This window comes from Periophthalmus magnuspinnatus, chromosome 7 (assembly GCF_009829125.3).
Source record: "Periophthalmus magnuspinnatus isolate fPerMag1 chromosome 7, fPerMag1.2.pri, whole genome shotgun sequence".
NCBI lineage: Eukaryota > Metazoa > Chordata > Actinopteri > Gobiiformes > Gobiidae > Periophthalmus > Periophthalmus magnuspinnatus.
The window spans coordinates 30157529-30176765 of record NC_047132.1 but is presented as its reverse complement, the minus strand read 5'-3'; the positions used below and the strand labels follow the sequence as shown (position 1 = coordinate 30176765).

Genomic DNA, 19237 nt, shown 5'->3' with positions numbered 1-19237 from the left:
TTCGATGGCGAGTTCGGAGCCCTACAAAGAACCAGAACATCACACATTCAACTCTACATCCTGCTGCGGTCGACTCCCAAAACGTCAATCACACTCACACAACCACAGCATTAAGGACTTTATCAACACATGGACAATCTGGATTAAGCTATGGACATTTAAACTCACATCTGCGGCAAATTATTTTCATTCATTGTCAGTTTGTTTCATTTGTACGCCTTTGTTTTGGGGAGTTATTAATTCAGTCATTGTATCGTGTGTTGCATTGCGTTTTGTGTTGTTTTTAACTTATTTTGCCTCAACTTAAAGGTTAAATATTGAGCCAAAACCCTTTCAAGCTTGACATTCTATTTGTTCTGCAGAATTGTCAATATCGGGTATTCGTTTGTATGTATTTTCACTTCCCGTTCAATATATTTCGCACCAGCCCTTAAGCTTAAATCTCTGTGTCCGCCTGTATTATTTTACTGCTCTCCCACCTCCACAGAGCCGCTACGTAATTCTTCTGACCTACCCCAACCCAACACCGAAGTCCAAATGTCAGTTCACTCCTTTCTTAGTCGCATGAGCCACATGTGTGCTCCAAAAGTATTATTTCTGTTATAATCTGGTCTAGAATCACTTCCTTCATAATTCAACTTTGCAAAACATGCTCGCCTCTTCACAGATCTGACTGGTAACTTGGCCTGGTGGTGTCGCCTAGTAATGTATGTGTGATGTTAAGTGAAATACATGCATGCATACGTTGATTTAAGAGTCAAAATGAGTTTCGGGAAAGTAAATTTACATATTTTGTGTGTTACAGTGTTTACCAACCGCCTGCACCATCAGTTTTAGCACTTTTCTTGTTTTACTGAGTGTGATAATCCCAGATAGAGCCTTCTGCACAACTCTCTCTCCCACCTTTCTCCACCTTACCATCCGCTCCAAATTAAATTTAGACAGAAAATGATTTTAATGAGAGCCGAGGGATTGGGGATAAACGGACAGATTATCCAGAAGAGAAGGAGCTCATTAAAGTGAGCAGTATCTCACAGACATTTCACAGCACATAAAGCACGGAGCAAGAAACTGCAACACGAGCGCCTCCTACAGGTGACAGACATGCAGTGATCATTATTAAACTACAACATCCCGTAGTATAATGCTTATCAGTGTGAACTCTTGTTACGTAAGTATGATCAGACTATAGCAGCGTCCAAATTCGACGGTTTCACACTTCGTCGGCTGCATTTGAAGGGCACATATGTCATTTCCGGCGCAACAAGACCTGTCCCGTTTCCCACGAATATGGCCGAGAAATGTGCCCTGCGTTTCCAAGGAGATTGTCCATGAACGAAGGGTACATCCGAGCCGACTTGGCGCACTTCTACATCCCATCATCGCTTCTTCTGCGCGAGAAAATGGAGTCCACAGCCGCTACGGAATACACGTTTAAATGTAAGAACTGGTTTACCTCAGCTATCTCTTAAAATTTGAATAAAAAGCAGGGTACATCTCAGCAGACTTCGCGCACTTCTATATCCCATCATGCACCGCGCGTCGCTTCTTCTACGCGAGAAAATGGAGTCCACAGCTGCTACGGAATACACTTTTAAATGTAAGAACTGGTTTACCTCAGCTATCTCTTAAAATCTGAATAGAAAGAAGTCGTCATGGTTGATAAGCGCCGTAACGTAAGCAAATTAATGTAACGTACGCTCCGTGGTATAGGCCTGTCCCATTTCGGCACAGTCTTTGCGGTCGACGGAGGAGCACCCTTCGTCGGCCGGACTCTTCGAAGGACGCAGTCGTTGAATTGGGACGCAGTTTTCGTTCGAACTTTGGGCTTTAGGTGGGACTTTAGGTGGTGCTTTTCCACCTTCAAGCCGCTTAAAACACTTGACACGAAGGATCCACTCTCAGATTCGCACACAAATTCAAACGCCAATGTACGAGCGATCGGTTGCGTGTCTCGCCCAACGACGCAACAACAGTTTTTCAGTGGACTGGCTGAATGCAGTAATAAAGCGGTGGAGTAAATTTGCACAAAACTACACACTGCTTCCACAATAAAACAGCACAAAAAAAAGATCAGATGAAAACAAACGCAGAGGAGGAGGAGGTACTCGGAGGTAATGCGTCTCGAATCCCTTATATCCACTCGGGACTACGCCCTCCGATGGCCCTCGCTATCCGTCAGAACAACACTGTATGAAATGTATTTATAAGAGACCATTTAAACTATAAACTGCCTGAATATCTCACTTGTTTGTTGAACTTTTAAAACAAGATCTCATAATCGTCTGCGTCTAAAAACTCACCGAACTAGAACTGAAATATGTAAAAAAGCTTCCCAAACATGGAATACATTTCAAGGACAAGCAACACTGGACAGATTGGTGCCACTAATGCACTTTAATAATCTGGTGATAAACATTTATACTCACACCTGCTCCTGTTTTGAATGTTTTAAATGGATTTATGTTTGGTGTTGTCATTGGACTCTCCCTGTAGAAATAAAGACACATGGAATCTATGGGAGATGGAATTGCACCACCAACCGTAGGGAAAGTGGACTGGTTGAATGTAAAAATGTGATAATTTGCACTAAGATGAGCGAAACTACACAGTGAAACAGCACAAGCTGATCACAAGAGTTAATTTGCAAAACCAGGTACGTGCCATTTGAAAAAGTCATCGGAGTTTACATAAATGTTGGATCGCAGTGTGACTCTGAAGTGCTGTACGTTTGCAATTTGTTTTCTCCCCGATAAAACCCACAATGTCGTTGAAACGTTCTGCACCGACGAAGGCGCCTACGAAGGTTTGAACTTTGAGAGAGTTTAAACGAGAGAGAAATGTGAGAAAATGTTAACGCCTGTGTGAGAAAAGTGTATAAAGTGTGTGGTGAGGGGTTTTACAGCAAAAAACATAGAGAATAATTGTAAAAAAATAAAGCTGATACTTCCACTTTGCATTATTGTTATGGCTAATATCAAGATGGTAATATATTTCTAGAAGATTGGCATTTTTTCAAACCGCAGATCCGTTTTTGCAGCAGGAAGAAGAGAAGGAGATACTAAAATCCCTTATATCCACGTGGGATTCTTATTGTCTTTATCCCCCGATCCATCATACCTGCTTCTGCTCCTCCCCGAGGCTGTCCCACATCGACGCCACGATCTTGGACACATCTCCGAAGGTGGCGTTGGGGTTCTGTCCTTTGATGGCGGCCTGAGTGTCCCTGAAGAAGAGCGCGTACGCAGACACGGGTTTCTGCGGCTCGTTGGGGTCCTTCTTCTTCTTCTTCTTCTGAGGTTTGGGTTTGGGCTTCATCATGTCGGCAGCGCCCCTCTTCTCGCTGTTTATCTAAAACACACATACAAGAATATTTAGAACTTTTCAACAGATTTGCCATTCAACGAGTTTCACACTTTACTCGAAGTCATTTTCCAGGACTTTTTCAGGACTTTTTTAGTCGTGTCAGCAAAACAGTCGAGTCATACATACACATTACTCCCTTTTTCATAGAGTTTTTAAAATGAAAGATGTGGTCAAAGTCTAAGGCTGTACACAAAGTCCGCTATTATTACAAATGAATCATACACCAAGGAAAACACACTATATTTTGTTATGTAAAGTAGATGATCCAAAATATTATCTGGTTAAAGTTAAATTAGATGGAGACACAAATGAACCCAAACATACTGAGTTAAAATAAACAAGGAAGATGTCTGTGTAATCCCGCAGTCGTCCAGGTCTGATCCACAGCAAAAGACGAAGTTTAAATCTGTCAACTGGACAAATCGTTGTAGGAGTGAAGAGATTCCGCCACTTCTTCAGTTCTGGTCAGATTCCTGCTGGACACTGCCTTATATCTGTCTGAAGGGAGGAGCTAACCACACTGACACCTGGCTCGCTCTTTTCTTCTTTTTGTTTCCTTTGTTTGCTTTGGGTTTGCTGAGGATGGAATTATAAATTGGGGACAGGTGATGTCTTTGGGGACCTGAGATGTCACCTGTCGCCAATCTGTCCAGAACTGAAGAAGCGGCTTGGACGAGCAGCGAAACGTCTTCACTCCTACAACCATTTGTCCAGTCGACAGATTTAAACTTCATCTTTTGCTGATAAACGAGGAAATATAGTAGAAAACAAGAAATAAGCAGGTAATATGAAAGAAATGTGTGGAGGGGGGTTTGGGGGTCCTCCTCCAACAAATTTTGTGCCAAACCGGTGTCATTTCCTGCATTTTGGTGGATTTAGAGGTTTAAAAAAAATCCGACTCCTCTAATAGGTCGCAGTAAAAGCCGATAATACTGCAAAGAAAAGTGTGGAGAAATTTTCAAGGATAAAACATATTTCCGTGTACTTTCCATGTTTGGAAAACCGGCCAATTACTTTCCAAGTTTTCTAGGATTTCCAGGACACGTAGGGACCCTTGAACCCTTTTGTTCAAACAGCACAATCTAAACTTTTTGCAACATAAATGGTTGACATAGTTTTGATGTAGATGTGTGTTTGATGGGAGTAAATTCAGGTTCTAGATAAGACTTCCCGGTTGGTTCCCTTCCCTAATCGGAGCAGTAAATGATAAGTCAACTACAGAAATGTAACAGCTTTTGCAAACTTTTTCTTGCGAAGCTCAGTACACGACCTGTACTGTACTGTTTATTTCCTAAAATTAAAGCATTACTGCAGTCCTTGGGCATGAAAGTTTGCTTTGAACTGCATGGCGTTAGTAAGAAAAATAGAAAACAGCTCTTGTGGTGGATTTCTTTTTTTCTTTTTGTGATAAATAAATGCAAAACAAGCAGTGACGGTAATGTTTTTTACACTATGGCGTAATGCAGCTTAATGAATGCAGTACTCTGATTGGAATATGTTTCAAAATACATGTTATTGCTTTGGATTCTGTAACTATAAAGGCATTTTTCAAGTATCTTTCCCAACACTAACAATACGATCAAGTTAACAGTGATGAATGAGCTGAAGTACATAGTGAGATTACCATAGAAATCTAAAGAACTATAATCCACAATCCACGTTCCACATCCTCCAACCAAATCATTTCCACTTCTCCGAGACACTGTCAAATCCGATCCAATCTATGTTCTTTTTTTCATAAGATGCAGCAACTTGGTTTGTCAACAATAACGCACAGCAATCTCGGGACATTTTCAGAGAAGCCAAACCGCGTTACCCTCAACGCCCAACACACACAAAAAGCCTTTCATTTTTCCGCGATACAGAGTCAATTCCCGGTCACCTGATCCCGGTTGTGATTCTATATGGAAATTGCCTTCTTTGCCGAGGAGAGAGGGCATCAAGGGAGAAATAGAGTGAGCAGGAAAACGCGAGGGGAGGGGCAGATAAGCGCCACAGCAGAAGACGAGGTGTTGATGTAGCTATTAGCATCCGCACAACATCATTTAACCTGATTTCATGGCTGCTAGAACTGCACCAAAAACAATCCAATTCCCACCTTTACAGACGGGCCTAATACAAAATATAATGGCATAGTAAATATACAGTGATGTACGGAGGTCGGAGGGAGGTTTACGGAAGCGTTTGCGGGTAAAAGGTTACGCAAGTGTTGAGAAGGGGACGGCAAAATGAACTCAAATGTGTGGACCGTATTTTCCGGACTATACGTTTTTTCATAGTTTGGCCGGAGGTGCGACTTATACGTGAAATGTGTTTTTTTTCTTCGTTATTATGCATTTTTTGGTTCGTGCGACTTATACTCTGGTGCAATTTATACTCCAGTGTTTCTTATACTCCAGTGCGACTTATACTCAGATGCGATTTATGTCTGAAATATGTTTTTTTCTTCATTATTATGCATTTTTTGGCTGGTGCGACTTATACTCAGATGCGATTTATATGTGAAATGTATTATTTTTCTTCGTTATTATGCATTTTTTGGTTGGTGTGACTTATACTCTGGTGCAATTTATACTCCAGTGTGACTTATACTCCAGTGTGACTTATACTCAATGCAATTTATATGTGAAATATGTTTTTTTCTTCATTAATATGCATTTTTTGGCTGGTGCGACTTATATTCCAGTGCGACTTATACTCCGGAAAATACGATATGTACTGTATTTTTAGTAGAAAAGCTTAAATGCCAAGTTTTGCATTTTAAAGAGATGCAGAATTAAAACAAAAGAGCGGTGAATCAACAGTATCTAGCGTTGCTCAATCCAGCGCACCGCCGGCTCCACCTGCTGCCTTCCGGACGGAGGTACAGGTCGCTTCCGGCCAGAACCAGTAGAATCGCTAACAGCCTCTAATCTCAGGAAATCGGACTCCTCAACAAATGCTGTCCTCCTGTTCCTCCTCCTTTCACCCTTCAACTCCCCACACCGGCCGTCACACCCGTCATATCACCTGAAATAACACCTGCCATAACTGTGAACTGGACTCTGCCTTGATGCGACAAACAAACTGCTGCATCTACCTCTGCCTTTATAGTCCTGTTGTTGTGTTACTGCTCCAAGTACCTCAACAATGAATAAGTTTACATTCTAGTATTGACTCGCACTAACCACTAGCCACGCTGCTCTTTAATGCTCTGAAGGTCACGTCTTTGTTCATTCTGACAGTGAAAATAAACCCTTGAATCCTTGAATCCTTGACTCCTGAATCGTTGAATCCTGAAAGACAGCTGGCCGTGGAGTGGTGTGGTTTTATGTGGACAACAACACATTGATCTTAAAAAAAAACAAAACAGGAAAGCTGTACAGTGCCAGGTTAGAGCGAAAATACTGATTTCCACGTGTAGTCCCTGAACAGGCTGATGTTAAGTCAGAGTAACAGTTTGGTGTAGGTGGATGAAAGACCTGTAAAAATATGGTACATGCATCTAATACCGTACAACACATCTCGCCCTTCAAATACGACATTTCTATAAACATTCAGCTCACACAATCACTCAAGTTCAGATATACAAACACTCTTTCTTTCATACACGTTCACTGATGGGTGCAAACTTGCTCTGATATTAGCCATTTCTATGTCACAAACAGCGAGACCACGAAAGGTGAACTGCAATATAACGAAGGACAACTGTATAACTTGTCACAAAAGGTCAGTTTTTTTTTTAAATATATGCTGCTTTTCCACCTTTAAGGCGCTCAAACCACTCACACATTCATACATCAGTGTACGCAGACACAGGGGGCGAGGTGGGTTAAGTGTCTTGCCCAAGGACATAACAACAACCTGTGGGTCAGTGGATCTAACTGCTCTGCTAATGATGGTTTTTGGGGTTTTTTTTATGTTGAGACGAGATTGTGTTTGTCTTATAATGTAATTGTACCGAAATGTGTATTTTAATGTGTGTTAAGTGCAGAGGGAAAGTAGCAGTAGCTAAATCTGATACAAATCATCTCTTCTTTTGTAAGATTAATGAATTTGTACATGGTCCTTTACAAATAAAGAAAGAAAGAAAGATTCGAACCGGCAACCTTTAGATCAGTGGACAAACACATAGAGAGTTTAACCTTTGGAATGATGCAGAATCGAATTAAACGTTGCACTATAATAAAAAATAATAGGCCTAATGTCGATTTTTTTTATGCACGAATTGCTCAGTTGTGTCGCCTGCTCTGCTTCTGTGCTGATTCTTGTGTTGATTCGGTTCCGACTCCTTCAGAAACATCACTAATCGCTAATAAATGTGATTTTATTTGTAAATCAAAGGCGACCAATGAGCTCCTTCATTTCACATGGGTCACTGAAATAAACAGATCTGATTGGACGATCACGTTTGACCGGGTTTGAGATAAAACAGAGGACTGATATCTATCTGTATATGAAAAAAAAATAATAATACAGAGGGATCATTCAGGAGTTGCCAGGCAGAAATATAACATAAACAGCTGCTTTTCAAAACCCACTTCTGTTGAACTGCAGCGATAAAACTCGACGATAAAAAAGACGACAGCAAGAAAAGATGTGTCGCTGTGTAAAAACCAAACTGCTTCCCAACTTCCCAACATTTAAAGAAGCCACGCCCATCTACCGCGTACTCATGACACATTACGCCACAGCCAATCCTAAAAAAAAAACTCCAAAAAAGACTCAGTTTGGAAATAACAACGTTTCTGTAAATGACAAACTCTATTCCCACGTCGCCCGAAATGAACTCATCAAAATTCAAGGTCCACGAGCTCGTTTGGCAGCTAAAGACGAACTTCAAAACGGCTATTGTGTTGTTGGAAAACGGAGCCAATGTTTCGATTGACTGTGAGGGGAGAGCGCGGCTTGTCACTTGCGCGGTTTACAGGTAGTGTTCAGTTTGTGCGCGCTGCTCTTTCATTAAAAAATAATCACTCTTCATGTTTGGAGCCGTGAGGGAGAGGACGGGCGATGAGGCGTTCAGGCGTTCAGGCGTTCAGGCATCTGCTCCTCCCGACGCTTTTTGAAGAGGGAATGGAATCAAGTCCAGATAAAACGACACTGGAATAATAACTCGAGAAAATGGAGCTACGTAATCTCATCTGAAGGGGAAACTCGACAGTATTTGAATGGGCAGTTGACAGATCAGCAAAAATACAGTAACTCTGATTGGCTCATGGTTTGCCACTTGCTTGTCTCCAGGGAGATATTATTGCGACGCCTGCGATGCTCCACAGTGTGGCGTTAAACTGGAGTCAAGCAGATGATGCAACCAGGGCAGGGCAGGGCAGGGTTATGGGTTAAAGGTGTAGACTGTGTATGTAAATGGACGTAGTTAAGCCGCTAGCTAGCACGGTGTGAGTATGTACGGCTCTTCCAGCTCTTTCGATTCTGGCTCCAATTCATTTTCTTTTAAAAAACTGTGGCCCCTCTCTCTGTAACTAAGAGGTGTCCAAGCTTTTCTCATTAAGGGCCACATATAAAAACACAAACAAAGCTGAAGGACGATTGATGGCCATAGACTGGTCGCCAAAACAGTGAATACTTCTAATCTGAGTTATTATTACAAGTTAGACTGAACCACTACGATAAATATTTGATATGGGCTTGTTAAAGTAGATTTTCAGAAATATACAGTAAAAAGTACTGTTCAAGGTAATATGGGCCAATTCACCTGGAAGCTTGAGGGCCAAGAAAAATAGGTCTGAGGGCCGCTTTTGGTCCCCGGGCCACAGTTTGCCTGCTGTAACTGCTGCTGTCAGACTCGTCATTTTGGTTGTTAAATGTTCGTATTAACCCGCTCTACATGATCCTGGTGTTTTTTATTTCACTATTGTATCTGTAACTCAAGATATGAACATTAATAACTAACTCTAAATAACTCTAACCCTCAAGCGTTAGCAACAGGTTTGATTGACAGCGTTGCTAAGCACCCGCTCCCTGCTAAAAAAGTGATCTGGGAGGGAAGGGGCGTTACCTTCAACAGCCTCGCTCCGGATTGGCTCTTTGGTTGCTATGATTGAGTAGGGTGACATCACACTTTTTTATGTATTTTAATTAATTTTCTTGCAGTAAAAACACTATAATTTAATCAATATAAACTGATACCATTGAACATTAAAGGCAAAGTGATAACATCCCCATGGAGACAAGCAGGTAGCAAACTGTCCAACAGAAAAAGTTGCATAGTATGACTTTAAGCAGTTTTTGAGTGAAGTTTTTTGGAGCTCTGGAAGTGAAATGGAGGTAAAAAAAAAAAAAAAAGGAAAAAAAAAGAGAGAGAAAGAGAAAGTTCTACTACATTCAGTACAATAGCCTCAAACTTTTTCGGAATCTTGTTAAAGTTTCTACATATTTTTTTCTACCTTTTTTTTATACTCCCACATCTCTTTAGAACCATAACTGAACAACTCCAAATATGTATAAAACAAAACAAAACAAAATATACACCATAAAACTAAAGTCATGCAATGCAGTTGTGAAAAATATGAAGCAATTCTTGATTAGCATCACACAACACTGTATGAGCAAACAGGAAATCATATGAAGGCTTAAATCATCACATTTTTATATCGCACAATAGCACAATTACACTTTTCCACCTCAAAAAGGAAACATTCACTGATTCACACACACATTCATACAACAGTGTATCATTGTAACAGTTAGATTTTTGCATAATTGGACACAATAGCGAAATAAAAACACCAGGATCATGTAGAGCGGGTTAATACGAACATTTAAGACTAAAATGACGAGTCTGATGGCAGCAGGTACAGAGAAAGGAGCCACAGTTTTTCAATAGAAAGTAAATTGGAGCCAGAGTTGATGGAGCTGGAAGTGCGTCCATGCCACTTTCTATTTGGAACATGGCGGTTAGCAGGTTAGCTATGTCCATTTATATATATATCGTATTTTCCGGACTATACGTTGCTCTAGAGTATAAGTCGCACCAGCAAAAAATGCATAATAATGAAGAAAACAACATATATAAGTCGCACTGGACTATAAGTCGCATTTATGGGGGAATTTATTTTACAAAATCCAAGACGAAGAACACACATTTTATCTTTAAAGGCAAGTTATAATATTAATAACAATAAAATAGAGAACAACAGGCTGAAAAGCAGTACAGCAAGCTAATGTAAACAACACATAAACAACAAATTGTCTGTTTATATAAAATATTAACAGTTAATCAGATACGCTACGCTAATGTAACATACGCTGCTTGTCCACAAACACGAGAGACAGAGTTCTTTTCACTAATGTTTACTGTGGTCTTACTTCTTCATCACAGTTCACACCGTAGAACGAGCAAACACATAAAAATATAACATAAAACTTTGGCCTGCGAGGAAACAAACTGCTGAGCTGAAAACTTTATATTTTACTTCTTAAATAGTGCCCTGTTGGGAAAGACTTCACATTAGCGTAAAAGGCTGAACCGGAAAACAGTAAGTAGTTTTCATGACCTTAAACTAGACTTATGATAAACTAAACATTTACGATATTGTTCCAAATGAAAAATTATCACCTTTATGGTTTTATAAATGAAGGGGAAACAAATACAGGGAAATTAAATATGAAATGTATAAAAGAAAACAAGTCAAGTACATTTTCTTAGGGGTATTACAAACACAACAGTGCCGTCTAGTGGTCAAACAAGTGAACTGTAACATGTATAATCAACAAACTGAGTACGTTTCTGGTATGTTGATGTAAAATATTAACAGTTAATCAGATAATTAAAGTATAAAAAAAACAAGCTAACAAGTTTACTCTGGATCTCACTCCAAATAACACTAAATCCATTGAATTCCTTATCCTCTGTGTCACTTCTGAACAACCCCACCATCTCCGGAAGTAGATGAAGCGCCGCGCTGTGTAGTAGATACTAGTACACAAGCCTAGAGCGCCCTCGTGTGGTCGTCAGTGCGACAATATCAAAGCTGTGAAATTATACATTTTAATAATTCCACATATAAGTCGCATCTGAGTATAAGTCGCACCCCCCAAACTATGAAAAAAAAGTGCGGTTTGTAGTCCGGAAAGTACAGTATACAGTCTATGGTCCCGGGACAGCAGACCCCTTTGTCCCCCCCCCCCCCGTCGACGCCCCTGCTCAGCACACACACACACACACACACACACCTCCTCCTTCTTTCTCTTCTCTTTTTCTTATTGCCGCTTGTTCCGCCTCCTCTTTATAGCGCACGTCTCGTACTTGGACCCATCAGCTCAGAGAAAACCTGTTTGTTTTTATGGGCCATTCAAACGCAGCGCTCGTGTCCCTGATGCAGATGATGATGATGATGATGATGATGATGGTGCATACGTTCTCCCTGATTGGACGTACATGTTTATTATCTTCCTGTAATATTTCCAAACATTTTATTGTGTTTTTTCCCATGTCTGGGAGCTCCACACTCTTCACCTCTTTATCTGCTTGACTTCTTCTTCTTTTCTTCTTCTTCTTCCTCCTCCATGTTTTTTTTTTAATGGTGACACAGTTATCAGACTGTCAATCCTAATCTTGTCTTCCCACTGCAGTGATGTACATTGAGAATAACAGCATCTCTCTCTTTCTAGCGCTCTCTTTTTCCCCCTCCCTCCTTCTCTTTCTGCTCTCTCGCTCTTACTCGTCTCTCTCATTCGATCTGTCACTCATTCCCCCTCCCTAAGACACTCGTTCTCTTCCCCGTCTCTCTCTATCTGCCCTCTCTTTCCTCTTGCTTTTACCCCTTTCCCTCTTTTCTCTATCTTTCTCACTCTCTTCCTTCTCCCCCCTCTCTTTATCTCCCCACTCTCTTCCCCTTTTCTCTATCTTTCTTGCACTCTCTTCCTTCCATTCTCCTATGCCTCTGCCTCTTTCTTTCTCTCTTTCTGTCTCTCATTCCCCCTCCCTAAGACACTCTCTCCCTCTCTCTCTCTCCTCCCCCTCTATCTCCCCTCGTTCTCCTCTTTTGCTCTCTCCTTCTCTCAATATCAGCCTCTCCCTTTCTCCTCTATCCCCTTCTCTCTCCCCTGTTTCTCCGTTCACTTTTACCTCTCTCTTCTATCTCTCTATCTATCCCACTCTTCCTCCCATTGTCCTTTGCCCCCTTTGTCTCTCACCCCTCATCCTTCCTCCCTGTCTATCTCTCTCTCTCCCCTTCTTTCACCTCTCCCCCTCTCTCCTCTTCCCCTCTCTCTCTCCCCCTCTTTCACCCCACCCTCTGTTCGATCCTCCCTCTTCCTCCCTCTTTCACCTCTATCCCCCCTCTGTCCACACTTCCTCTGTCTCTCTCTCTCTCTCGCTGTATCCCCCTCTTTCACCCCTCTCTTTCACCTCCCTCCCCCTCTCTCTTCCCTCTGTTTCTCCTCTCACTTTTACCTCTCTCTTCCTCTTTTGTTTATTTATCTCACTCTGTCTTCGTCTCATTGTCCTCTGCCCCCCATCCCCCCCCCCCTCTTTCACCTCTCCCCCCCTCTCTCCCATTCCTCCCCTCCTCTCCTCTCTCCCTCTTTCTCTCTCTCACACAACAGATTTGCTGATTGGACGCTGAGCTCAGGCTAAAACGCTGCTTTATTCATTTTGCTGGAAACTCCATTAGAAAATACTACAGATACACAGCACAGGCCTGAACAGTGCACTACTACTACTACTACTACTACTACTACTACTACTACTACTACTACTACTACTACTACTACTACTACTACTACTGCTGCTACTACTACTACTACTACTAGTAAAGAGATACACCAGGTATATTCAGCGCAGGCCTGAATAATGCAGACAAACCCAACCTGACAACAGTACTACAACAACAACAACTACTACTACTACTACTACTACAACAACTACTGCTACTACTACTACTATAGAGTAAAGGACTGAATAGTGCAGACAAGGCCTACCTGGCAACAGTGCAGTACTACTACTACTTTGACCTCTACCTGCTTTAAAATGTACTTTGTCACATATTCCACTGCATGGTCCAATCAGAGTACTGTGTTCTAAATATTCTAAATACTTTTACACAGAGTTTCATTATGTTATAGTGAAAACACACACACACACACAAACACTAAACATCACAGTTCAAAGTCAAATATTGTGATCACTCATCTCCATGTATTCCTTTGATTTCAGAAATGTAACTTCATTCTGAGTACCACCAAATCAAAATGTAACAGTACCAGAATACAGTTAGTCAAAATTAGTATTCAGAACGCGTACTATCGATTCATGTACAAGAACATCCCAGCTGTACTTCAGTGACACAAACGGCCTGCGCTGTGACACGGAGCGCACATCCATCAGGCGGACGAGCTGATGGGCATCGCCGTAGTGACAGCATCACCATCGCCGTAGCGACAGGATCACAAAATGGACGTCCGAACTCTGTGTAGATCAGAGTGAGATCAGCAACTCTCTGTTTTTCAGTACAGTCTTTACAGTCACCGTGTACTTCATAAGATTAAATATACCAAAACTATTAGTGTTTTTAGAGTGTTGGGAAGTGACTCAATGCAGAAAGATTGTGGCTCAGTTTGTAGAGCATCTGTGGTTCCTTGATGTAAAGCGCTTTGAGTGACTTTAAAGTGGAAAATCGCTGAATAAAACTATGTCTGTTTATCATTTAACCCTGGAGAACCAAGAACCCTTTTCTTCTTTGGAAAATTATGATCAGTGCATTAAATTACTGCTATAAATTAACACTGAAATATCCACTTTTTCAATTTTAACCCGTTAAGTTAGGATCGGGGCCAAATTTGTCGCTAATTTATCCCAAAAGAATATAAAACGTACTTCTAGACATTCTGCAAGTTATTACTAAAAAGATTAACAACAAAACTCACAATTTTACTAAACGCTGGTTTGCTGAGAACACGATTTTATTTGGGTAGTTTTCCAGCTCAACAAAACAGCACGTGGTCAGCCATCTTGTCACTACCACTATGCAGGGGTCAGGAGTGGCACGCTGGGCTTTTGATGTTAAATTTGACTTTTTTAAAAAAAAAATTTATTTTAGGTAGTGACAATTAACTGCAGCCAAATTTGACCCCATGGTTTCTCCGGGGTTGAAAGTATTCCAAGTATTCAGAATAGAGTACTCGGAATGGATCTGTATCAAAAAATTTTTACAACCATAGACACCAAATGCAGAGCAGCGTGGGGACTTACAAGGACGTGTGGACAGTAAGATAACACCTATGTTTTAGTCTTTTTGGTTAAAGCCACTTCCTCTCACTAAGGAGTGTGTGACCCCCACTTTGAGAAGGTTAGAAAACACTCACCTTGTTCAACTTTGCCTACATTTGCAAACCAGAAGCCTCACAAACACAAACACATACATTGAGAGACACTATAAAAGTTGTCAACATGCACGTCTCAGGACTCTTTTCTATCGTTTCCTGAGAGTCCGTTGCTTCATTGTTCACTTTACCTGTGTGGAACTCATTAAACCTTCTGACTTTATGTTTCGGTCTCTTGGTCCACTTTGACGCTTACACCAGAAACGAACATTCTTACACCTCGACGAGCTTCATTTGACTAGATCCGAACGCTACGGGTGACGTCCACTTCTTTACACAGTCTCATAATTTAATGCAACTCAATGTAAACGTATTCTAAGTTGTCAGAATACAGCACTTTTCATGACATCACAAGGTGGAACGGAGCATTTTGAGGTTTGGAGATGTAGACAGACTAATAAAATGAAGCAAAATACAACTCGAGGTATGTTTTTGTTCCATCCTTTCCTGAGAGTCCGTTGCTTCATTGTTCACTTTACCCGTGTGGAACTCAGCCCTTCTAACTTTACGTTTCAGTCTCTTCGTCCACTTTGACGCTTACACCAGAAACGAACATTCTTACAGTCTGTACAAAGACGTGAACTAAGTGAGCTTGACGTCACCCACAATGTTCAGCTGCGGCGCATCGAGGCTAGCAGTTATAGCGTCGAATTTGGAGCGGAGATCCATATGAGGAAGTCCGACTGCGAGTATCATAGCAACCAAAGAGCCAATCCAGAGCGAGGCTGTTGGAGGTAACGCCCCCTGTCAAACCAGTGGTGGAGGCGCTTAGCAACGCTGTCAATCAAACCTGTTGCTAACGCGAGCAGGAGCGACATCGGGGAAAGAAGACGCCTGATTTGTCTGTTATTAATGTTCGTATCTTGAGTTACGGACACAATCGCGAAATAAAAACAGCAGGATCACGTACAGCGGGTTAATATGAACATTTTAAGACCAAAATGAGAAAGGAGGCCACAGTTTCCGATGTCGACGGAGTCAGTTACTTCCGTACTTCGTAACTAAACACATTTTCAAAGTATCCTTCCATCAGAGCTCAAAGCCGGCTTCATTTGCACGTCGTGTCGTCGGCGTTTGAAAGCGTGAATAACAAATGCATGGTGAAGTTTAGCAGAGCAATAATCTTAAAAAACAAGCTCAACTCTGAAGCTCTTTGTCACAAACGAGACTTGAATTAAGCAAAAGGAAAGCTTTGATCAGAAGGAACCGAGGGAACGTAGTAAAAATAGATTTAACAAGACACTGTAATAGGACCACAGTTATGATTTATTCTTTCAAATGTTTAAGGATAATCTTCTGAGGGGACGTTAAAAAGACTTACAAAGATTAGGTTGACAGCGGAGAAATTAAAAAGTCAGAGATTTGGGGAAGTAGAGGAATAGTCCGGCAGTGGTGGACGTCGACAGCGGAGTCATTTTCATAAAATGAAACGCAAAATACAAACATGAACATTATGAATATGTTAAAGAAATACAACGTGATTATTAAAATATATAATTCATCGTTGTTTCATTATTACAGAACCACAAAACTAATATAATACGTCTTTAATTTAATTTAATTGTACAAAAAGCCTTTCCTTCTGATAGCACCTACTTCCAGTTAGGATTGTGCAATTCATAAAGTTTTAATCGGGATAACGTCAGGATTGTCCCTTCAATTGTTTTCCCTGTTGTCTCCGCCTTCCCTGTCTTGACAACTGCCGTGCCCCAATTCAAAGGACTCGGCCGACGAAGGATGCTCCTCCGTCGAAAGCAAAGGCCTACGCCACAGACTCCAACTCCACCGGCTGCCAGTGAAGTTTACAATAGATTTTAGCGTTTTACTATTTGTTTTTTAAAGGTCTTAATGCTACAGCTCCAGGTTCTCCGTCTCTTGGCTCTTTCCTCAGTCTCTCGAGCCTCAGATAAACCTCATACTTGGACTTACTGAGCGTTCCATCATGTCATCTCCAAATCAAAGGCGATAGGGCAGGGCCTTCCACGTCGCAGCCCCGAAACTTTGGAACCAAGCTCCTGATTCATGTAAAGAACGTCACGAACTGATCATTTTAAAACTATAAAAGATCGACTTTGACCACAGGTGAGGGTAGGAAGTTCTGGGTAGTGACCGAAAGGACAAGAGACAAGAGGACCTTTCTCCGCAGGGTGGCCGGGCGCGTCCTTAGAGATAGGGTGAGAAGCTCGGTCATATGGAAGGAGCTCGGAGTAGAGCCGCTGTTCCTCCACCTCAAGAGGAAGCAGTTGAGGTGGCTCGGGCATTTGTTCTTGATGCCTCCTGGACACCTTCCTGGGGAGGTGTTCTAGGCATGTCCCACCAGGAAGAGCCCCCGGGGAAGACTCAGGACACTCTGGAGGGACTATGTCTCTCGGCTGGCCTAGGAACGCCTTGGGGTCCCATCGGAGAAGCTGGAGGACGTGTCTGGGGTGGGGGAAGTCTGGAAGTCCCTGTTTAGACTGATGCCCCCGCGACCCAGCCCCCGGATAAGCGGAAGAAAATGGATGGATGGAATATTCAAGTTAAAGATCCGGCTTTAACCACTGTTTTACTGATGTTTTATTGTTTTTATATCTTTGTACTGTTTTATGTTTTGTTTTTCTGTTTGCAAAGTACTTTGGTATAACTCGGTTTGGAAAGATTTTGGGGGAACTGCCAAGAAAAGTTGGTAATGTCTACATTCCGGAATATCCTATCAAAGCCATTATTCGCTGTTTTAATAAAATAAAATAGAAAATGTGATAAATATGAGGAAAAAAAGTGATATCGCTGATCCCTTTTCCAGTGTTTCAGGTGATGTTTCGATGGACAAAAACCATAAAAGCCCTTAATGATAATCTTTGTATTCTTGAGCCCTTCAGTCGTCAGCGGCTCTTGAGCAGAAGCAGCTGCACTCGCTCCAGTCTTTGTGGGAGTATAAATAGATCAATCCGGTGGTTAGAGCCGCGCCACACAGAATAATGTCGTTTCAAGAGGACATATATAATTTTTCTGCCATTTTCACCACCAGCTTTAGCTCGAGCCTTAAGTGAAATCCCCAAGACTGAGCAGAGCAACGAAAATATCTGTCGTCTTACAGTGCCACATCAGCCCGTCTGAGCACAGCAGTTACACAAAGGTACTTGACACGTTACCTTAAGGAACAGTAAGAATGTTTATTATAGTGTATGTGAAGAATAGTAATCTAAAGGAAGCTAAATGCCAGAAACTGTGTTACACTTTACAGTCCTCGGGCAAGACACTTCACATCTTGAGTGACAGGTGATGGTCGGAAACGTTGGCAGTCGAGTTTCTGTCAGTGTCAAACATGTAGAGAGCAATAAAAACCCACAGATCACATTAAGACAGGAGAACAGACACAGCAGGTTTGCCTTATTGTACACACCAGTATATACTAGTACATGCTAGTATATACTGGTACATACTGGTACATACTAGTATATACTGGTACATACTGGTACACACTGGTATATACTGGTACATACTGGTACACACTGGTATATACTGGTACATACTGGTACATACTGGTATATACTGGTACATACTGGTACATACTGGTACATACTAGTATATACTGGTACACACTGGTACACACTAGTACATACTGGTACATACTGGTACACACTGGTACACACTGGTACATACTGGTACACACTGGTACATACTGGTACACACTGGTACATACTAGTATATACTGGTACATACTGGTACACACTGGTATATACTGGTACATACTGGTACACACTGGTACACACTGGTACATACTGGTACACACTGGTACACACTGGTACACACTGGTACACACTGGTACACACTGGTACACACTAGTACATACTGGTACATACTGGTACACACTGGTACACACTGGTACATACTGGTACATACTGGTACACACTGGTACACACTGGTACATACTGGTACACACTGGTACACACTGGTACATACTGGTACATACTGGTACACACTGGTACATACTGGTACATACTGGTACACACTGGTATATACTGGTACATACTGAACTCGTCAGAGCAAAGCAAGGCCAGATGTTGTCAGTACAGGAATAACAGTGGCAAAAACTGCAGTTGTGTCTTCAGGCAAGACACTTCACCCACATGACCGAGTACGAACGTGGAGTGTGAACGTGGGAGATGATCAGAGGGGCCACCAAAATATTACATAGTGCATCTTTTAATCATTTAATCAAGTCATATTTTCCAGTGTAACTCCAGCGATGACAAACGAGCAGAGTCAGACTGAAGCGGACTGAAGCAGACTGAAGTGGACTGAAGCCGACTGAAGCGGACTGAAGCCGACTGAAGCGGACTGAAGCGGACTGAAGCCGACTGAAGCAGACTGAAGCAGACTGAAGCCGACTGAAGCCGACTGAAGCCGACTGAAGCAGATTGAAGCAGACTGAAGCCGACTGAAGCAGATTGAAGCCGACTGAAGCAGACTGAAGCGGACTGAAGCAGACTGACTGTAGCGCGTGGTAATGTCTCCGCACACTGGTGAAACACGCTGCATAGATGTATGGGGATTACTGCGGCTC

The 19237-nt window shown here is 41.8% G+C and overlaps 1 protein-coding gene across 2 annotated transcripts in view; it reads right to left on the bottom strand.

Moving 5' to 3' along the window:
* The window catches only part of LOC117374071 (thymocyte selection-associated high mobility group box protein TOX-like), a 194796-nt gene that overhangs the window by 17392 nt on the left and 158167 nt on the right, over positions 1 to 19237 (bottom strand). For both annotated transcript variants that reach the window (XM_033970217.2, XM_033970218.2), the window contains one exon: positions 3121 to 3351. In XM_033970217.2, the coding sequence (XP_033826108.1) occupies positions 3121 to 3351 (231 nt within the window). The remainder of the gene's footprint in view (positions 1 to 3120; positions 3352 to 19237) is intronic.